The 22,844-nt window shown below is 39.8% G+C and overlaps 1 protein-coding gene across 2 annotated transcripts in view; it reads right to left on the bottom strand.

Moving 5' to 3' along the window:
- Positions 1-16,909, bottom strand: part of LOC128684981 (alpha-protein kinase 1) — a 65,905-nt gene extending 48,996 nt beyond the window's left edge. For both annotated transcript variants that reach the window (XM_053771393.2, XM_053771394.2), the window contains exons 1-3: positions 16,684-16,909; positions 6,001-11,353; positions 2,014-2,283 (exon numbers count right to left, since the gene is read on the bottom strand). In XM_053771393.2, coding sequence (XP_053627368.2) covers positions 2,014-2,283; positions 6,001-11,082 — 5,352 coding nt within the window. In that variant the 5' untranslated portion in view covers positions 11,083-11,353; positions 16,684-16,909. The remainder of the gene's footprint in view (positions 1-2,013; positions 2,284-6,000; positions 11,354-16,683) is intronic.
- Between the last annotated feature and the right edge of the window lie 5,935 nt (positions 16,910-22,844).

The raw sequence follows: 22,844 nt of genomic DNA, 5'->3' as shown, positions 1-22,844 counted from the left end.
ACATATCTTCGTATAAATTATATATGCAGTATAACTCATTATGTCAGGGAAAAGAATTTCATTCTTTATCTCTTATGTATTTATTACATAATGCAAATCCCAGTTTCCGTTTGTAAGAATTTTAGGCTCTGCCTGGTTTTGATTACTAACAGATAGGTCTGTTGGGAATGACTATGATGTTTTAGCACGATGGACAGATAAAACTGTCTCCAAGTTATGTGTCAACCACACAGCTTTTCACATTCTCTGTTTTTCTTGCCATGCTTTTACTATCCTTTTAGCATTTCCTGGTACACTACATGTGGTACAAAGAATGATTTAGTTTATACCATACCAAGAACATCAATAAACTTATAAAGTACAAACGAGGTAAAGAAACCCCAGCAAGATGAACATCACAAGCTCAAGGATAACTGGTCTGGTGCTACAACCCACTTGGGCTTGCACAAGTCACCACCTAAGTGTTTGATGGAGTATCTGGAGTTTTGCAGATGCAAATTTTAGCAATATTTGCTTAGAAACAGATCATCAGGTAGAAAGATGTGTAGGGGTATAGAGTGCCTTGTCCTTCCTGTGGGAAAAATGCTTAAGCAAGGGGATTATTGGGCCTGAAATTTTTATAAACAGAGCTGGAAGAGTCAAATCTCCCAGAAAGTACTGCCACCGTAATAAGAATTTTCAATAGTTTGCATTTTTCCTAAAACTGACTGACAGCCATATCCCTTAATAATGATTAAATTTCCAGATACTGTACCAGATTTTGCCGATGTGAAATAAATTAAGTTTTAGCAGCATCTGCTCTCGTGGTTTTTTATCTACTTTCTCTAATGACCTTTTCAAGTTTCTGGCTCTAATATACAAGTCTCCATCTTCATGCCATTGCTTTAGGATAAGGAAATGAACACCTTCAATCAAGGCTAAGAGAGTGAATATCTATCAAGGTTACAGAACTGAACACTTTCTATAAAGGCTAAAATACTGAGCACCTTAAAATGCTCTCTTCACTTTTTCCACTATCTCCAGCTTGAAAGTTGCATCTGTACTTGACTGAAGAAGCCTGCTGAGGAGGCTTAATGTTGCACATGTCTTATTCATCTCTTTACAACACTTGTTAACAAGACTGGCATAAAGTACAGTCTTTGTCCAATCACTTTTTAAGTTTCAGCACAATGTTTGCTATTTCCAGTTTATTTTCCAGTTTATGTTATTGTAATGAAGTCCCAATTTTTTTTCAGAGTGAATAGTTTATATCAGTGTTTCTCATACAGTAACTCATGACACCTGTAGGGGCTATCAGCTGGGTACAGTAACTCTTAAATGCCTGGTGGGTTGTTTAGGAAGCTGTCTGAGAAATACTGTCTTGGTTCTTTTGCATATTGCTTCAGATCCCTGGGTGATACTGTACCTGGTCTCACTTACTTTGTAAATACTTTGCAACTACATACTACATGGAATACTTGGTGTCATGTACGCATACTTTTCTAATTCGGCTGTTATGTTGCCTTGCATATTTATCTTATTTTTACAAACTTGAATGGGAGATTTGGTTTCAATTTGCTCTCATCTGCCATTATCTTCTTAATTTTTTTTGTTTCTTCTCTCCCTATGTCTGTACCGCACTATTACTCCTGGCTTGTTGGAATTTTTGGTAAGTTTTCGTTTGAAAATTTCTGTACTGGTTCCAAATTCTTCATTCTTTTTTCCATGACTTACCAGCACCTGCTGTTGAACCATTCAGTTTTATTTAGGGCTATATGTCTCGTTTTTCTTCGTTTTATAAAATGGTATGCTCTTAGCTACAAGACAGTCACATAAAAATAATTTTTTTTGTGAATACATATATTAACCAAAATTTAAAAAATCTGGCATATATCAAGGAAAAGTAAGTTTTGAAATGTTTGGGGAAAATTTCTACATATGATGTCCCTTTCTGTATGTAAAAAAAATGCACGCACAATGTATGTAATACTAGATGAAGAACATTCATTATTGAAGCATTTAAAGAGTGCCTACCTTAACATGCTGTCTCAGTAGTGTAGAGGTGGGGAACACCTTGTTGCACTTGAGGCACGGTACACGACCTTTCATGTGCGTGTAACGCAGGTGCTCCTTAAGAGAGCCTCTGATCTTGAAACGTGTGCCACAGATGGTGCACTCCCATGGCATGAAGTCTTTGTGGGAGTCGACGTGCACCAGGAAGTCTGCTTTACGGGCTATAATCTCTCCACATGTCTTGCACTTGTGTTGCCCATCCACTTGATACTCCTCAAGAAGCTCTTGGACCTGTTAGCAAACAAAGAATAAAACTGCTTAAAATAATATACAATATAATAGATTTGAATGCTCAGGACAGCAGAGCATACACTCTACTTTCTAAGAATGTAATAAATACCATATAAAAAAAAAATACCTGCTTTTTGGATTTTGCAAAAATCTTCTCTTTAAAATATTAAAAAAAATTCTACGTTCACTTGAATATCCCATGCTATTACTCATAATCATCACAGCAAAGCCTTTCATGGTGTTCGTTCCAGCATTTTTATTTTTATTTATTTATTTATTTAAAAAAATTTGTGCACACATACAGAGGTACAAAAAATACAGAAAAGAGCAGTATGCCAAAGCCACTTATACTATGCATAGCATTACGGGCTGGCTTAAAATTAACTTAAGATGAACTAAGCAATGATGACATCGGTGATAAAACTTTAATGTAAACAGATTACTATAAAGCACAAGTGAGTATTACAAAGACAGGTCATATGGTTGTATGCATTGTTGTACATTCAGTAGAATGGAGTATTCTGTTAGGTAGTGTATTTAAAAAATAATAAAGTTAGATTGGGTTTTAGGTTTAACATTTATGTGATATAATTGTGAGAAACATTTAAGATATACAATTTATAAGGTTCAGTTATTCAGTATTTATTTGGTTTTGGGTGAGTAAGTGATCTTTGAGAAGAGACTTGAATTTATAAACAGGTAGTGTTTCTTTTATATTTACAGGTAATGAGTTCCAGATTTTAGGGCCTTTTATGTGCATTGAGTTTTTGCAAAGTGTGAGATGGACACGAGGAACATCAAAGAGTGATCTGTGCCTTGTGTTATGGTCATGTGTTCTGTTGAGGTTGGCAAGGAGATGTTTGAGGGGAGGGTTAATATCAGAGTTAAGTGTTCTATGTATGTAATAGGTGCAAATTTTACGTGGAGCAAGTCATGGTCAACTGTATCAAAAGCTTTACGTAAGTCAATGAAGATCCCCAGTGGGACTTCTTTTTTCTCTATTGCAGTGTATATATGTTCTAGCATGTGTATAATAGCATCATTAAACTGTCCAAACGTAGATCTACGTTCACATGCGTAGTGCTCCAAAAGTACATCTACGTTTTTTACATATTTTCAAATATATAAAAGAAAATGTAGATCAAAGTTTCTTTTACATGCTTTCAAATGTAAAAAAAAAAAATTACATTTTTTTTACATACTTTCAAATGTTGAAAAAACGTAGATCTACGTTTGGACAGTTTAAAGGTTAAAGTCAGACCTTGACAAGTCACCATGCTTATGTCCCAATCTTCTTCTCATAATTGTCTTGACTGCATTTTGTATACTGCACAATAAAGCTTGTGTTTGTTACAGTAGTATAGACTGTACGCTGTCAGAAAATGCCTTGCAAATAAAGCGTTTGTGTTATGGAGAACAAGAACCAATCAAGCGGCCAGGAAAAGCAGAAAAATCAAGAAATAACAGTATTCTATACTATCAATATTAAGACTTTCAAGCTATTGGCTGCAAGCATAACACAAACTACATTAGTTATCTGGGATGACATGCCAGGAATATCAGTCGTGCAATGCTTTTAATGTGGAAGAGAAATAACATTACAAGTCTTTCTGGTCATAACCTGAAAATATATCATGATTAACAATGTCATTTAAAATTTATTCTTACAAGTAAGCAACTTCCAGACTGAGAGGGTTACAAATGCTGGATGTGTAATCTGATGCATGTAATTAACACTGAAAATGTTAACCCTTTCACTGTTGGTCCCATAATATTACTATTAACGGCTTGCAAGCCAGTGTCAGTCCCGTAATACTACGCCAAAATTCTAGCAGCTTCAGATCTGGTGAGAGAAAGCTGACAGGCCTACATGTGAGAGAATGGGTTTGTGCGCTCAGTGAGAGCAGTGTGAAAAAAACTGGGAGGCCGCAGTGCATTGTGGGAGTGCCAATTCAGTACGCCTTGTTCATGATGCCTAGCAGTAAGGAATACCTCACTCCCTGGCGAATTTGGGACTCTTCTTTTTCCAAGTGATAGTTCTAACACAGATGGAAGTGTCAGTGAAGATGAATTTCATGGTTTTGAGGAGTTTGTGACTGCAAGCAATGCCCAGGATACCAGATACAGATACAGATAGTGAAAGGGGAAGACAGTATAGGTGGTAGGGAAGATGTTGTGGGTGGAGAAGACAGCATGGTTAGTTGGGAAGACGGCATGTAAGTAAGTTTATTCAGGTATACACGAATACAGTTACATAAACTATCATGCATAGCAGCATATGTGTAGATTGCCTAGAATAACCCCCAAAAAAGTCAAAGTGCCTTATTTCCAGCGTGGGTGGTGGGGAAGGCAGCGTGGGTGGTGGGGAAGGCAGCGTGGGTGGTGGGGAAGGCAGCGTGGGTGGTGGGGAAAGCAGCATGGGTGGTGGGGAAGGCAGCGTGGGTGGTGGGGAAAGCAGCGTGGGTGGTGGGGAAGACAGGGTGGGTTTGTGTAAACAAGTTTTTCAAACAATATAATGATAACAATATTTGTGCAGTTATTATGTTGCATACGAGTGGATATATATACATTATATTGGTCTTACAGGCCACAAAAGTTACTTGAAAAAATAAAATATTAGAAAAGAAAAGAAAAAATAGAATAAAAGTAAAAATAATACTATCGAGTGAGCGATAGTCACCAATGTTGCCGTAAGCGGTTCATTTTCTGTTAACTTCACGCCTCTTATATCTTGGTAACTACTGATCGCAATTTTTTTTCTTTTATAACACTCAGAAAATTATTGTTAAGATTTTGATAAGAAAAAAATAATTTTTTTTTTTTGTATATTTTCAACAATGAGAGCAAGTTTGTGAGCAGGGGAGGTCTTGACAATGAAAGGGTTAAATAAAGTCTATTTACAAGCCATTTACCATTTCTTGCTACTGCCATCAAAACAAAGTGGCTATGATGACAAATTGTCTGGTTCAGTATCAATATGTGAAAAAAAAAGATGAGAAAAATGTTCATTTTTTAAGCATTCCACAATTTGGAAATAACTAATAGCTTGACTATTGGACATGTTCCCCAGACAAGTGCTTGTGTTTGGGTAGTACATCAGACTACGTTTTCATCAAAGATGATTTGTTTTAGTGGGAGAAACAGGAATGATAATTTGGTATGTAAATAACGAAATTTATTCATTATCTGAGAAGAAATAATTGTTATCTAGATGGATAACAACCTTAGAGTTGTCAGCATAAAACACATTCTTATTTTGTATTTACCTTATTTTATTTATAATAGCACATTTGCAAGGGCTCATATTTTATAGCTGCCCATCTACATTCGGTGCTGTCAGTTTTTCTGCCTCTTTACTCCCAGCATTCATTACACTCTTCAAAATATTTGACCATGTGAGGAAGGTAAAGTGTGGGACCTCAACTTTTTTCCAACAACCATGAGATGTGCACATTACCACTGAGCCAAGGCTAATGAATGATCATTACATTCACCAATCCAAGTTTTATCTTATCCTCATTCCCCCACGTGACCAGTATAACATTGGTTCATTATTCCTTTCACTCCTATCTATAGCATTCTTTTATAAAAGGTGCACTACTAGTTTTCCTATATGCACTGGAAAATCCATTTATTAAGCTTGCAAACATACATCAACCATATATCTACACAGAAACAAAACTATAAATTAACCACTAATAAACATTTAAAACTTACCTTGGGTCCATAATGTGGATGTGACTGAACATCTTTAACAATGACGTAGCACTCGAGCATGTAGAGACAATTCCACTTGCACCTGTCTTCAGAATGTGAGGATACTTCCTTCTGATTCTTAAAGCCATGGCCACAGTCACTACACCAATATCTCATAGATTTGATGTAATGACTCCACTTAAAGTCTTTGGCCCTAAGTTTCCGTTTAGACACTGTGGAAGGAAGGTGTTTGATGATCACTGAGTTTTCATTGTGGAACACCTTGCTTGTGTGTGATTTCTTAGCTTTTTTCCCAACTATTTGTCCAGATGCATTAAAGGATGATTTATCACAATTTTCTAAGTCATTATTGATATCTGAAGAATTAATGGCCAGCTGTTGGGCTTTGATTGAGGCAATACACTGTTCTACATTGTCCTGCTCCTCCATCTGTGAATCTGCCAAGATTATGGATGACTGAACTAACATATTGCCAAGTGGGCCATCTTCTTCGCTGGATTTCTCTACTCTAATTGCCTGAATCTCTTCCTCTAATTCTGTCTGTCGTAGCTGCTCCTGGAGACTGCGATGGCGGCGCTCTTGTCGCTCACGCACAAGACGAGCCTGTTTTATACGTTTGGGCCCAATGAACACTCCTTCCCGACTCTGGCTCTTCCAGCGTCTTTTGGCTGGTCTTAGCTGCACAAAAGTTGGAAAGCCATCTTCGCTATTAACTTCACTATCAGATGAATCACAAGACTGTGAATTACTTTTGACTGCCAGAGGATGAGTAGGTAAAACACCGTAACCATTAACAGAACCATTTTCATGTACTGTTATTGTACATTTATAGTCCTCTAGATCATCTATCTGACTATACTGTTTAGCAGCCAGAGTTCTACTTTTGGGACCGATTTTATACAGAGGTTTTTTGGGAAGAGCATTATTTGTGATGTGATCTTCCTGGTGTTGATAAGTACTATTATTCTCAACTGACTTCTGACTAAAGCTATCACTTTCCTCCTCCCCACTGTGACTGGTTGTTGGTTGTTCTTGTTGATTTTCTTCTGGATGAGATTCTTCCTGTAGTTCTTCCTGCTGAGATTCTTCGTGCTGGGTTTCTTCTTCTTGGGTTTCTTCCTGCTGTGTTTCTTCCTGTTTGATCTCTTCCTGCAGGATTTCCTCCTGCTGGGCTTCCTCCTGCTGGAGTTCTTCTTGCTGCAGTCTCTCCTGTTGAATTTCTTCCTGCTGGGCTTCCTCCTGCTCAGTTTGCTCCTTTTGAGTTTGTTCCTCTTGGGTTTGTTCAGCATCGGTTTGGTCTTTCTGTGTTTGCTCCTCTTTTATTTCTACCTGTGGGATTTCATCCTGCTGTTTTTGATCATGCTGGGTTTCTTCCTGTTCATGTAGAGTTTGTTCTTGCTTAGTTTGTTCTTCTTCAGTTTGCTCCTGCTGGGCCAGATCCTGTTGGGCCAGATCCTGCTGGGCCAGATCCTGCTGGGTCATCTCTTCAAGTTGGTTATTTGATGGTTGAGACTGGGCTTCTTGTTGATGCAACTCGGGTGGTGGAGGGTGAGATTGTGGAAGTAGCTGGGATTGTTGGGATGTGAGTTGTGGTTGTTGTTGTTGTTGTTGTGGAGATGACTGAGGTGGTTGTGCTGGTGGCTGTGCTGGCAGTTGTACTGGTGGTTGTGCTGGTGGTTGTGCTGGCGGTTGTGCTGGTGGTTGTTGGTGCTGGGTATGAGCTTGTGATGGTGGTGCCGGAGTTCGTGGCTGTGATGGTTGAGACTGAGCTGGCTGGGGTGGATGAGACTGTATCTGACCCTGCTGAGACTGCAGCATTTGTTGTGATGGTATTTGTTGAGACTGTGACTGATGCTGCTGTGGTGCCTGAATTTGCTGTGAATGCTTCTGTGATGCCTGTGGAAGTTGAGAAGACTGTGGATGCTGCTGCTGTGATGACTGCTGCAACTGTGATTTTTGCTGCTGCTGCTGCTGACTGGAAGATGGATAAGAATAAGGACCATATGACTGAGGGAACCCTGAAGACTGATGAACTTGGCTGGGCCAAAGATTCCAGCCTGTTTTAGAATCCATGCGTGCACCTCCAGCAGTGTACCACAGACTCTGAGGATAACCCTGTTGGCTTGATGCCCCTCTACTGGCTAAGTCTGGGGGGTATCCAGCACCTGGTGGACCACCATATGGTGCTGAATAATTATTCTGCATTGGGTGATAATTTGAAGACTTATGTGCTGCCATTGGAGGCTGGGAATGTGAACTTCCTGTGCTAGACTGAACACTGCTGCCCTGAGAATATCCATAAGAATACTGAGCACTGGGCCCAGAGTATCCTGACCCTACACTACCAGACCAGCTAGGATAACTCTGCTGTGGTGGCTGGCGTTGTTGTGGAGTGGGATGGTGCTGTTGTGTCTGGTGTTGTTGCTGTGGTGATTGTTGCTGTTGCTGTGCCTGTGGTGGTTGTTGGTGTTGTTGTGGAGACTGCTGGTGCATCTGCGAAGGCTGTTGCATTTGATGTGGCACCTGCTGGTGTTGTTGCTGTGATGACTGCTGGTGCTGTTGCTGTGGTGGCTGTTGTTGGTGCTGTGGTGGCTGTTGTTGGGTTGGCTGTTGCTGTGCTGGCTGCTGCTGCTGTTGTTGCTGTTGCTGTTGTTGTTGTTGTTGTTGTTGTTGTTGCTGTTGTTGTTGTTGCTGTTGTTGTTGTTGTTGCTGCTGCTGTTGTTGTTGCTGCTGTTGTTGCTGCTGTTGCTGTTGTTGTTGTTGCTGCTGCTGCTGCTGTTGTTGCTGCTGCTGTTGTTGATGTTGTTGTTGTTCATTCTGCTGGTAACTTGCCTGTTGTGACATCTGTCCATAGCTTTGCTGCTGTGCTGGACTCCATGACTGTTTCCGCTGTTGCTGGCTCTGTTCCCTTGGTGCCAAGGTAACTGTATCAGAGTGTAATATGGACTCTTGATTCACATTATTCTGAGGACTTAGTTGTTGCTGCTTAGAAATTGTAACACTAATCTGCTCCTCTTCTTTCTGCTGTGGGGGAGAGTTCACCCGAGACTCTAGCGTATTTTCTTGGTGTCTACTTTGTTGGGCTTTACTGTCTTGCTTGTCGCAATGGATTTCTTCATGTTCAAGTGAGGTGTCATCTCTAGATATATTATGTGAGGACAGAGCAGGATAAGTGTGTGCCGGGGAGGATGAGGCATGTTGTGACAAGTCCTCAGGCATATCTTTCATATCGTCTGCCGAGGCAGTTTTTGGTTCTTCAGGGTGTCTGTCAATAGTGCCATGGGATACTAGTAGGCTCTTTTGTCCTTCTGATTGATGTTGATGTTTTTGCTGATGCTGATGATGGTGCTGTTGATGGTGTTGCTGATGCTGATGTTGGTGCTGCTGCTGCTGTTGGTGTTGCTGCTGATGAAGATGATGATGATGATGATGATGCTGTTGTTGACGCTTCTGCTCATTGGACATGATTTGGTCCTTTTGAGTCATTTCTCTATCTTGTACTGAATACTCCTCACTAGTTATCCGAGACACTGTGTGAGAGCAATGGTTATCTTGTGCTTGTTCAGCAACACTATTATGCTGCTCATATACCTCTGTTGTCACTGGTCTTGTGGCAGGGGACTGCTGTCTTCTTGACGGACTTTGGCCTGTGTAACTACTGGGAGGCTCTTGAGACAAAGTACTCCCTCTCTCACCTATTCTTTCATTGGTTTCTCCTATGATACTGGATACAGAATAAGAGCTACTTTTTCGAGGCTTGATATAATTCGAGCTCAAGGCCGCCTCTGTTCTTGAATCATTCACAGAGAGATTTTCTGATACAGAACAGGCAGGAAAAGCATGCCTAATCTGGGCCTGAGATACATGTGGGTCTGCTCTCATTGAATATGTCATGGATAAGCTACTTATGGGGGTTCTGGAGTTGTGGTGATCACCATGATTTGTTTCCATCAAAGGGTGTGGGGCAGGTGGGGTCTGGGAGGCTGGGTGCTGGGTGGATGGGTGTTGAGAAGAATGCTGGGATGAGTGATGGGTGCTTGATGGATGTTGCGTGGACAAGCGCTGGGTAGAAAGGTGCTGGGTGGACGGGTGTTGTGGCCCGGGGGTGACAGCTGGGGCAGGGGTATAGGCAGGTGTAAGGGGAGATGGGGGTGCATGTAATGAAGGAAGTAGGCCCTGTTTTTCCCCCCATCCCATACGTTCTAATGCCATAAGAGGACTGTCTGGGGCACCCACTCCACCTGTTCTGGTGTTGTTGGGAGGACCTAAGCTAGAGGTGAGAGATGATGGAACTCCTGAGGAAGTAGCAGAGAGAGACTGACTAAGATGACCCCCTGCACCATGTTGCAGGCTGTACATACTGAGTGGTGGTTCATGTACTGCATGAACAGACTTCATGTGTGCTAAGCATTCACTCATCAGACGGAACACCTGACCACACACCTGACAGCGGCGCATTTTGTCTAAATCTTTCTTGGATTCAATGACGTCTACTGGTGGGCTTGGTGTTGCTCCAGTGCCACCAAGACTACCTGTTAAGTTGTGTGGACCCGGTGATGGAGGAGTGGAAGTAACAGGTGACAGAAGAGATGATGAGCTCCCATGGCCCACTCCCAATCCACTGGCCAGAGGTGAAGGACTTCCTTGTCCTCCACTAAATTTTCCTTTAGAAAACATTGAGCCAGTTAGCCCAAGGTCAGTGGTAGGAGCCTGTAGACCACCCAGGGATGGTGGGGTGATGCCAGAGGCTCCTGCAAGCTCTGAAGAATAGCCAAGATTGGAGCCCAGGCTCGAACCCAGCCCCGAACCCAGACCATATTTTGTGTAGCCGTACTGGTAACCCAGCCCATACTGCTGATAGTACATAGAAGAGTTATTGATGGGTGGAGCAGAGTAACTGCCCATGCCTGAGGAATAACCTGGAGGGACGGCAGTTGGCTTGCCATAATAGGGGCTGGATACTTGAGTCAGGTCACCTGGGTAGCCGTTGTAGTAGGGGAGGGCAGCTGGGGGTGGCACATAGCCAGGGTAGGGCCCCGGGTACCCTCCAGACCCACCAAAACTGTTGTGCATCGAGTTCATTTTCTCTTACACCGAACATACATTACTACCATTTCTATTTGCACTCTCACACTTTAAGCTCTACTAAGGTAGCATCCTTAATATCTATTTACGTTAAGTAACGAGACGATAAACACTGTCCATCAAGGTCTTAACACTATCACTGGATAAGGATTCATGTAGCTGCCATGGTCAATGTTGTTTGACTGCTGAGTATTGAGAGATTTATCACTGGTGTGAGATTCAACAGTTATTGCCAGATCAGATCACTGCTTCACAGTTCAGGATCTTTCTGCAAAGAGAAAAAAAAAATTGATATCTTGCTTACAAATATAATATACAGGAGAATAAGGTAAAAAGTACAGCATCATTAATACAGTGATACCTTAATTTAACGAACTACTGTGGGAAGTGTAACAGCCTGTAATGCCAATTACGTATCCACTAAATAAGAATAATGAGATTGTTTTCCCATGATCATAACAACAGACACTTTCTGGAAATAATAAAGGCTTTCCATTGTTTCTGAAAGCAATTTACCCACTGGATTGTAACAATAATGAAAATTCTGAAAATAATGAACATAGTTTGCTATTTCCAAAATTAATTTACTCAGTGTATAGTAACAATAACGAACAATTCAGGAAACAACAAAGTCCACTATTTCCAGACTATGTCCACTGTCTGGATATTGTCTGCTAAATCAAAGATTAACTATACTTTATTTCCAATGTTCATGGTGATAAGAGGCACTTTTGGTTAAAGCAGGGGAAACATACTTTAGGAAAAGAAGGTTAAAGACATGAATAATAATGAAATAAAAACAAATTGCATCCAAATGTCTAATTTTCAGCTGTTTTCTTGTATCTGACAAGACATTTGATATCATGGCAAGGAATAACTCTGCTATACTACAATAATTATTCACAAAATGAGCAATCTGGATAACTGAATCATAAATATCTCCAAACTGTGAAGAAATGCACACATGAATCTCAAAATTTAAGATTATTCAAGAGTATTAACCTTGATATGCTAGTGTTATGAACAAGAATTTAGTGTGTGCTGGCAGGTCTATATTAAATCTTAAGTCACCAGCCACATGATCTAATTCCTACAAGGCAAATCTGACTACCATACATACTAGCATGGCCCATCACTGCATGAATGGCTAAAGAAGCGATATACAAAAGGTAGCTGAGCATTTCCCTACCACAAATACTGATAAAAATAACAGAAAATAAGAAAAATTAGCAATGTTACTTACAAAAATATTACAGAACAATTAAAAGATGTATTTTATGACACTTAGAAAAGTGTGTTTTTCACGAAAATGGACTTTGTGCTCATTTATACAAAATTGTAAGGGACTAGGCATGTTTCTGCTCCATATACAGTTGGTGTGTTTTTATTTACTGTCAAACTAAAATACATGTGTACATATTACTTCTGGAATCACTTTCACTGCTGTTTGGTACAGCATAATTTTATACCATACTGGGAAGGTTCTTTACCCATACAGTACTTATATTGTGTCTCACATACTCTGACTCATCTTTATTTACTGTCTTTATCAAACTATAACACAGTGAACACTCTCACTGACAGACTAAAGAGGGGGAGGGGATGTATGATATTCCTGACTATCCAAATATTCTGAATTATTAAATAAATTTTTCATGACTGTCCAGGTTTCTTCAGAACTAGAAGACTTGGTCTACTGGTGTAGAAGACAACTAGACACTAAAAATAAGAGTATTGTACAGTACAGTACAGTACAATACTGTACTGTACTGTACAATACTCTTATAATTTACAGTAATTTTACTTACCCTTTCATGGTGGAGAGATGAGGTGCAAAGCTCTACTGGCATCTACACTAAACTTAAGAGCACAGTCTATAAGTATGTCCTTGCTTCCACAGACATCAGACAGTTTCTTAACACCATATTTCTCACATACCTGTGCCCCTGAGACACCACACTCAACCTTCTTCATTAGTTCATTCTTATATTGTATTATCCGAGAAACAGGTTAAAACTTTGATTGTTTTGTGTAATGATGAAGAGCAGGTGTTATAAATCAGAGGCCTGGGGACATGATTAATGAATAGTGACTGGAATGTAATTTTTTGAAATTAGTGTAAAATTGGCTAAATAACCGACTCCTGTGCGCACTATAGGGTATGTTAGGTAAAAAGGACACAAGTGCAACTGACGTGACATTTTATGGTGCCCCGTAGCCTGGTGGCGAAAGCTCTCGCTTCACATGGCGAGGGTCTGGGTTCGATTCCTGGCAAGGATAGAAACACTGGGCATGTTTTCCTACCAGATGATTATGTTCCCCATCAGTAAAATGGGCACCTGGGTGTTAGTTGACTGGTATGGGTCGCATCCTGGGACAAAACTGACCTAATTTGCCCGAAATGCTCTGCATAACAAGTGGCTTTCTATATACGTAGTAGTATGTCACTGATGTCAGATAGGCCTGTATACCTTGTAAATGTACTTGTAGAAATAAATATTAATTAATTATTTATTGTGGCAACATTTCCCTCTCCAGGAGCTTTATCAAGCTGTTATGGCTTGATAAAGCTCCTGGCTTGGTAAAGCTTTGCTGGTACCAAGTAGTTCCCCAAGTACATATACCTTACGTGAGGTAAGGATAGATTGCTCTCTCTTATATTTTGGGGAATATTTTAGCTTTGTTCCCAAACATTATGTATAAGTTCTTTTCAATATTGATTAGAAGTTTGCTGTAGGCCAAGTACGTATCTTAATGAGCTTTATCAAGCTGTTACGGCTTGACAAAGCTCCTGGAAAGCGAAATATTGCCACAATAAAATGTCACATTAGTTGCACTTGTCTTTTTACCTAACATATTGTCAGTAATGCTACCAACATTATTACACACTATAGGGTAGTCCTGATATTTGATAGAACAAAAGGCAAACTAATGAAACTGCTATGAAATGAGTTGAATTGAGTATTAGAATTAGCTTAATATAGGACTCAAATTGGACAAAATTGCCTATGCACAAATTGTGCCCAGATTGCCAAAAGTGTACCTGTGTAATTCTGTAAATTTTCCATCAAATTTTGTATTTTTGGTGTCAAGACTTTCAGAAAAAGATTCTCTAGCATTTCAGAAGATAATTTTAAAAGTGTCCTATTATACATGTAGCATGCACAGTAGTATGGATGTTCTGTATGCCGAGTAAATTAAACTTTTGAATAGCTGGAAGTGAGAACATAGCTCTGTGGTCACCCCTATGCTGACTGGTCAAGTAGATAAAGCACTGTTGTTAAGGGTTACATGGTGGTATCTGTTGCTGAGGTAAGATTTTACGTACTCGAGAGCACTGCTTTTGATTACATAACATGTTCTCATTTGAGCAGCAGGATCTGTTGGTCTAAAGAATCAAAGACATTCTTCAGATCAATAAAATAGATACATTGTAACCTTTGCAAAGAAATAAGATCTTTATCTTTATATTGGATGTTCAATATTTTCTAGACATGAACAGACTGTGTCAAGCATTTTAATAATGGCACCCTTTGTACTTTTTCCTGACTTGAAGCCAACTTGGGAAGGGTTAAGTATACTACATATGGTTAAGAATTCATACAATTGCATATGTACTACATTAGTGGTTTTCTTTTGTGCCTAACACTATTTTTATTACAGGCAAACTATATTATCTGAATACTGCATAAAAGAAATAAAGTATATCTGAATTTGAATTTAGTTCCAATCTGTATTGCTTCTCATAGTTATGTTTTGTGTAAAGGATATAAGGATGCTGTTGGTTTGCTATGGGGCTCTTTAATATCTTTGATGTGATCTGCTTCGTTTTTAAATGACAATGTCTAATGCAGAAGCTTTCAATTTTTTGAAGGGACACAATGGACACTTGAGTTAATGTTTTGATCATTGTTATATTCTCTTTGCCAGTCAATGCTGTTGACTGCTATGATAAAGCTGTTCGCTGATGCCTCATCGTGGAGTTTGAATGATATTTTGCTAGTTTCAAGTAGTGATTTAGTTATATTGGTGACAAAAGGATAGGTAGGGATGAGTTGTGTTATCTGTGTCAATGACAGCTTTTAAGAACTTGTTTATTTGTCCGTATATGGTTATGCGAAGCTGCTGCTGCCACAATTCTTGTATGTCTGATTATCTATGGTATTAGTATGCAATCATACGAAGAATTGCTCGGGGAATCAACTATCTGTTGGTCTTCTGAATGAATGAGGTTAATATTTGAGTATCTTGAGATTATCAGGTGATGTTTATTTAGTTTGATGTTTATGATCAGGCCATTATTAGTGTCACCAAAGTTACCTGTTACTCTTGAGACCTACAGACAGCTCCTATTATACAGTATGTGGGAGTCTTTAAGCTTTTGGTTTGTGCAGGTATGTATTCACCAACCTCATTTCTTTAACATGCTGAGTTAGTATGTTTCATTTCATAAATGTAGCAGACTGCAGTTCCACTTCCCTTCTGATTAGGGGTGAAGTTGTATATGGCTGTGTACCTGATATAAGTGTATAAAGTATCTTAAATGTCTAGAGTATCATGCTTTAGCCAGGTTTCTAAGAATGCATTAATGTTATCTTAGTGTTTGCTTAGAGATCTGACATTGCAGTAAAATAATGAAATGTTGTTGGTGTTACTGATGACAGATTTAGCTTGGCTAGTTGAGCAATATTTGCAGTCCTAATCTGAAGTGAACTGATTATTCTAGAGATGAAAGAAGAGACTTAATACAGGACCAACATTGGTATTCATAGGCTGTGATAATAACAATAATTAAAAAGGAGTTTGCATTTGTATATAATAAAGAATAATAAAATTTTAATGACAGTTAAAAAAGGAAAACAAAATCATGCCACTGAACATTATTACATAACAACATACTAATTTACTGCTCTCTAAGAGTGCCAAACTTTAAATAAGCAAATTTCTCTGATTGTGGACCCTGATGACTGGAAGACAGGTGATATGAGAGACTGTGACAGTCTGCAACCATTACAACCTCAAGTTCATGTAGCATATTGATTAGAGTGCAGGTGTGGCTATACCACCACAGTCACTACCACAGGACAAAGTGCCCTGTTTCACATATGCAAATCAGGGTAGACATGATCAGCCATGCATGCAACCTGCAACCTGCATTCATACCTAAGGGAACCAAAAAGTGAGATGCTTGTACTCATCACCTAAACGAGGAAGTGTGGGTGGAGAAAGGGGAGTGGTGGGGGAAAAGTGAGGGAGAGGAATGAGGGAGTGTGGGGGATGGAAATTGTTGGTGGTGACCGTGGTGGAGGTGGCACACGGCCGCCTTCCTCCAACAATCAATAACTTGGGAGGCACTGCTTCTTCCCTACCACTGCCTCCTCTCCTCTCTTCCCTCACTCCCCCTCACGCCCCTACCGCCCATCACCAACTCTCTCTGTGGCACAAATTGATAGGTTCGCCTATAATTACTGTCATTTCAAAAGTCAGGTGGATTTCAAGGATAAATAACCTGTCCCGAGTCTCCGCAAAGTCGCTGCAATATGAACAAAGCAAAACTCCCCCAAACACCACTTAACGAGGCTGACACTTGGTACTGACCTTCTGCAAGTGCCATGCATCCTCCTCCACGCCGCTCCGGGAGGTTTTCAAGTCTTACAAGCGGCAAATAATCGAGATAAGGCCATGATGCTCCGTGATACCCCGTAACGGAGCGTGATTACAATGTTTATCAATAGATGGCGTTGAGCGGGGGATGCCAGGCCAGCAGGGGCGGCCGGCGGGGCGCGGACCAGTGTTGCATACATTGCAAGTCTCACCTGGTGGCCTGCACACACACATACACACGTACACTTGCACACACACACACACACACACACATACATACACACGCGCCACAGGTCACCCACCTCACAACCCTCCATATGCAACTTAACACAACCCAAGAACAAGCTTGCAACCTACTATGCAACATATATATATATATATATATATATATATATATATATATATATATATATATATATATATATATATATATATATATATATATATATATATATATATATATATATATATATATATATATATCCAGGAAATCACTAAGTTTTTGTAGAGTGTTTCTTAGAATGGAGTCTATGAATTCCGGCATAATTCCGGCACAATACCGTCATAATTCCGGCACAGTTCCGTCATAATTCCGGCACAATTCCGGCATAATTCCGGCACAATTCCGTCATAATTCCGGCACAATTCCGGCATAATTCCGGCACAATTCCGTCATAATTCTGGCACAATTCCGTCATAATTCCGGCACAATTCCATCATAATTCCGGCACAATTCCGTCATAATTCCGGCACAATTCCGTCATAATTCCGGCACAATTCCGTCATAATTCCGGCACAATACCGTCATAATTCCGGCACAATTCCGGCATAATTCCGGCACAATTCCGTCATAATTCCGGCACAATACCGTCATAATTCCGGCACAATTCCGGCATAATTCCGGCACAATTCCGTCATAATTCCGGCACAATTCCGTCATAATTCCGGCACAATTCCGGCATAATTCCGGCACAATTCCGGCACAATTCCATCATAATTCCGGCACAATTCCGTCATAATTCCGGCACAATTCCGGCATAATTCCGGCACAATTCCGGCATAATTCCGGCACAATACCGTCATAATTCCGGCACAGTTCCGTCATAATTCCGGCACAATTCCGTCATAATTCCGGCGCAATTCCGTCATAATTCCGTCATAATTCCGTCATAATTCCGTCATAATTCCGGCACAATTCCGTCATAATTCCGGCGCAATTCCGTCATAATTCCGGCACAATTCCGGCATTATCACAGACAACACAGATCAACCAACTTAGGTAAATTGCCCCAAGACACTACTAACGTTCCCTTCAGACTATATAATGAGATATCAGTTAATAACCTTATAACAACTATGAATAACATCGACTGGAATAATGAGCTAGAAACATATACATTTACTGATGAATGTATTAATAATTTTCTAAAAAAAAAAACACTACCTCTATAACAAGCATTGCCCTAAAAAAACTGAACAGATCACAGCCAAGAGACTGAACAATCCCTGGATAACACCAATCATCCTTAAATCCATTAACACAAAGAACCTAAATGAGAAACAGTATAGAATGGGCCAAATAACCAGAGACTATTCTAAACGTTACTCCTCAGTCCTTACCAGCCTGATAAGGTCAAAAAAATTGTATTATGAGAACGGATTACATAACATAAAAGGTGATATGAAAAATACCTGGAAAACTCTATCTGAAATTCTAGGAACTAAAAAGATATCCAAAAGCAAAACAGTCAAATTAACAAAAAGAGATGAACCCCAACTCACACCTACTGAAACGTCACACAGACTCAATGTTTTCTTCTCCACCATAGGAAAAAATCTAGCGAGCAAAATACAAACCTCAAACACCTGTCCATCAGACTACCTCACGGGTACCTACCCACATACACTATTCCTAGCTCCAACCCAACAGAAGTCTCGTTCATCATCAACACCCTTTAAAACAAGGCAGGAGATATAAATAATTTACCACCTTTTATGTACAAAAAAGCTTCTCAAGAATTGCCACCAATTACTGCAACACTCTTTAACAAATCCATCGAATCCTCCACCTTCCCAGCAATTCTCAAAATAGCGAGGGTCACCCTGATCCACGGAGATCAACCAGACTTGAATAACTATAGACCAATATCTAACTTACCTCTGCTCTCTAAAATCTTTGAAAAATTAATTCATAGGCAGATTTATTCCTACCTCATCTCTCAAGACATAACTCCTCTCAATTTGGATTCAGGACTAATAAAAGCACGAATGATGCTATTATACATATGCTAGAACTAATATACACCGCTCTCGAGAAGAAAGAAGTCCCGCTGGGAATCATCATTGATTTACGTAAAGCTTTTGATACAGTCGACCATGATTTGCTGCACATTAAATTAACACACTTTGGTATAAGAGGGCACTCCCTCAACCACCTAAAGTCATACCTTAGTAACAGAAGCCAATATGTGTACACAAATGGAGCTAACTCTTCCACACAACCAATTACAGTTGGGGTCTCACAAGGAAGTGTCCTTGGCCCTCTCCTCTTTTTCAATTTATATCAATGACCTACCGAATGCATCACAACTACTCAACCCATATTATTTGCAGATGACACAACATACTTCTCTCACCCAAACCCAGTCATACTGACCAACACTGTTAATACTGAATTACAGAAAATATCTACCTGGATGATGACTAACAAGCTTACACTCAATACTGACAAAACCTATTTCATTCAGTTTGGAAACAGAGCCACAAATGTTCCACTTAACATAACGCTAAACTGATCACCCATCACAAGATGCACAGAGGGAAAATTCCTAGGAATCCACCTTGACAGTAGCCTTAAATTCCAGACCCATATACAACAAATTTCCAAGAAAATCTCTAAGATAGTAGGCATACTATCAAAGATACGGTACTATGTTCCACAATCAGCTCTCCTTGCACTCCTCTACCCTTATCTCACCTATGGAATTTGTGCATAGGGATCAACAACATTAAAGACCACAAATAACCTAGCAAAAGACTGCAGTCAGAATTATAACAAATTCCCACTCCAGACAGCATACTCCACCAATATTCAAAAGTCTAAAACTACTCACCGTAAAGAACATCCATACTTATTCTTGTACCTACTACATACACAGAATACTACATTCATACATGAACCCTTCACTCAGACTTCTCCTCACCAACCTTAACAGGACGTACGACCATAACACAAGACACAGATCAGTTTCTGATGTACTCCGTGTCCACATCACACTATGTAAGAACTCTATGCACATAAAGGGCCCCAAAATTTGGAATTCATTACCAGTAAATACTAAAGTAACCAGATCTGAACATCAATTCAAAACTCTTCTCAAAAACCATCTACTCACCCTAAACTAAATATTCAGTACTTAAATTTGCCCAAAAATCTCCCAATTATCTAAATCTTAACACTTCAAAATTTAGATACCCAAAGTTCATACATTACTTAATACTGTTACATTGTAGTATAAATACCTGCACAAAACAATACTGCCTTACACCATATTGTAACATTTTCATACTGTAAAACACTTTCACCAACGCTCAATATTATATTCCAATAATATAACTTAAACGTTCCAATAATATAACTTAAATATTTACTATTGATATACACAACCTACAAAAAAATTTCAAATTGTCCCAATATAATATCTCCAGATTGTAACTTGAGTTACTTACTGTCTGCTTTAAATAAAAACAGATGTCAACTGAAACAAACTATGATAAATTTCTCTAGTATTAAGTAGTGTGTAAGCCATTAATTTAGTCTACCCATAATGCCGTGTCATGATAGTGGCTATCTTTGAACTGCAACTCATTATTGTAATTACAGAATCTCAATGTAAACTTGCAAGGAAATAAAAATTGTATTGTATTGTATTTGGGCTACGGAAAGGGAGCTGGAAGCCTTGATATTATCTAAACTGCTACAGCTATGAAAGAGGAACTGGAAAGGTCAGTTATAGCTATGAAAGATGAACTGGAAAGGTCAGTTATAGCTATGAAAGAGGAACTGGAAAGGTCAGTTATAGCTATGAAAGAGGAACTGGAAAGGTCAGTTATAGCTATGAAAGAGGAACTGGAAAGGTCAGTTATAGCTATGAAAGAGGAACTGGAAAGGTCAGTTATAGCTATGAAAGAGGAACTGGAAAGGTCAGTTATAGCTATGAAAGAGGAACTGGAAAGGTCAGTTATAGCTATGAAAGAGGAACTGGAAAGGTCAGTTATAGCTATGAAAGAGGAACTGGAAAGGTCAGTTATAGCTATGAAAGATGAACTGGAAAGGTCAGTTATAGATATGAAAGAGGAACTGGAAAGGTCAGTTTTAGCTATGAAAGAGGAACTGGAAATGTCAATTATAGCTATGAAAGAGGAACTGGAAAAATCTGTTAAGTTATACCATGAATTAAGGAAAGATCCTGGACTTTACCTTACGAAACAGACAAAGTAAATGCGATAGTAATTATGGACAAGGTAGATTACAGGGGAAAAATAAACATGTTATTAGAAGACGGGGGAACTTACGTGCCTGCTAAGACTGCTCTTTCAAAGTCTTCTACTGCTTTTATAACTAAATCTTTCCACTATGGAGAGATTGCTCGTCAGCGTTCAGATTCATCCGAAATGGAAAGGGGGAAATATAGGAAAACATTTTTTTGAAGTTAATGATCCTTTCAGTGAAGGTATTTTTAATAGAATGAATACGTCAAGACTCCTCATAGATACTGGATGTTCGTGGATTATAATTTCTTTTAAACTTCTTCCATAATTAGAGACTTCAAGGTACAAGACCAAGACGATTACTGACTACCTGGGCAGAAGGCGCTTCTTCCAACCAGTTTTGTGAATTACAAGTAATAATATATCTTTATTTCAATAAATACAAGGTATACAAACCATAGCTTACATCCATGACATACTACTATATAGAAAGGCCTTTGTTATACCTGGAGAGAGTTCCGGGGGTCAACGCCCCCGCGGCCCGGTCTGTGACCAGGCCTCCTGGTGGATCAGAGCCTGATCAACCAGGCTGTTAATGCTGGCTGCACGCAATCCAACGTACGAACCACAGCCCGGATGGTCAGGTACCGACTTTAGGTGCTTGTCCAGTGCCAGCTTGAAGACTGCCAGGGGTCTGTTGGTAATCCCCCTTATGTATGCTGGGAGGCAGTTGAACAGTCTCGGGCCCCTGACACTTATTGTATTGTCTCTTAACGTGCTAGTGACACCCCTGCTTTTCATTGGGGGGATGTTGCATCGTCTGCCAAGTCTTGTTTTCGTTGTGAGTGATTTTCGTGTGCAAGTTCGGTACTAGTCCCTCTAGGATTTTCCAGGTGTATATAATCATGTATCTCTCCCGCCTGCATTCCAGGGAATACAGGTTCAGGAACTTCAAGGGCTCCCAGTAATTGAGGTGTTTTATCTCCATTATGCGCGCCGTGAAAGTTATCTGTACATTTTCTAGGTCAGCAATTTCACCTGCCTTGAAAGGTGCTGTTAGTGTGCAGCAATATTCCAGCCTAGATATGCAGAGCATTTCAGGCAAATTGGGTAAATTTTGTCCCAGGATGCGACCCACACCAGCCCACTAACACCCAGGTACCCATTATTACTGATGGGTGAACATGGACAACCGGTGTAAGGAAACGTCCAATGTTTCCAACTTTGGGAATCGAACCCGGACCCTCACCGTGACGCGAGAGCTTTTGCCTCCAGGCCATGGGCCCGGTTGAAATGGTTCAGTAATCTCCCACTTTATTCTTGTTCAGTCTTGGTGAGAATTTTTTTAAGGGTGCTGCCTTCCCTTCCAATAGTGATTGTGGACCTGTACCAAAACACAATGATTCTAGTTATGACAGGCGCTCTCCTGATGCAGTAGTTCCAGAACTGTTTCATAGTTCAAAGTGGCTAATCTCTTAAATCATTATGATGTTCCAGGAATGACTGAAGTTGTTGTTTCTTGTGAAGCTGATGTGTTGCAACTTACCAGCGTTCCTGAAGTAAATAAAACGTCTACGTTTGGGCCAAAGGAAACAAGATCCTTTCTGAGTAATTTACCGCATCGGCTAGGAAAATGATAGGATGGATAATGAGAACCTTCAAAA

Source organism: Cherax quadricarinatus, chromosome 5 (genome assembly GCF_038502225.1).
Source record: "Cherax quadricarinatus isolate ZL_2023a chromosome 5, ASM3850222v1, whole genome shotgun sequence".
Classification (NCBI taxonomy): Eukaryota; Metazoa; Arthropoda; class Malacostraca; order Decapoda; family Parastacidae; genus Cherax; species Cherax quadricarinatus.
This window is presented reverse-complemented; position numbering and strand designations above follow the sequence as displayed.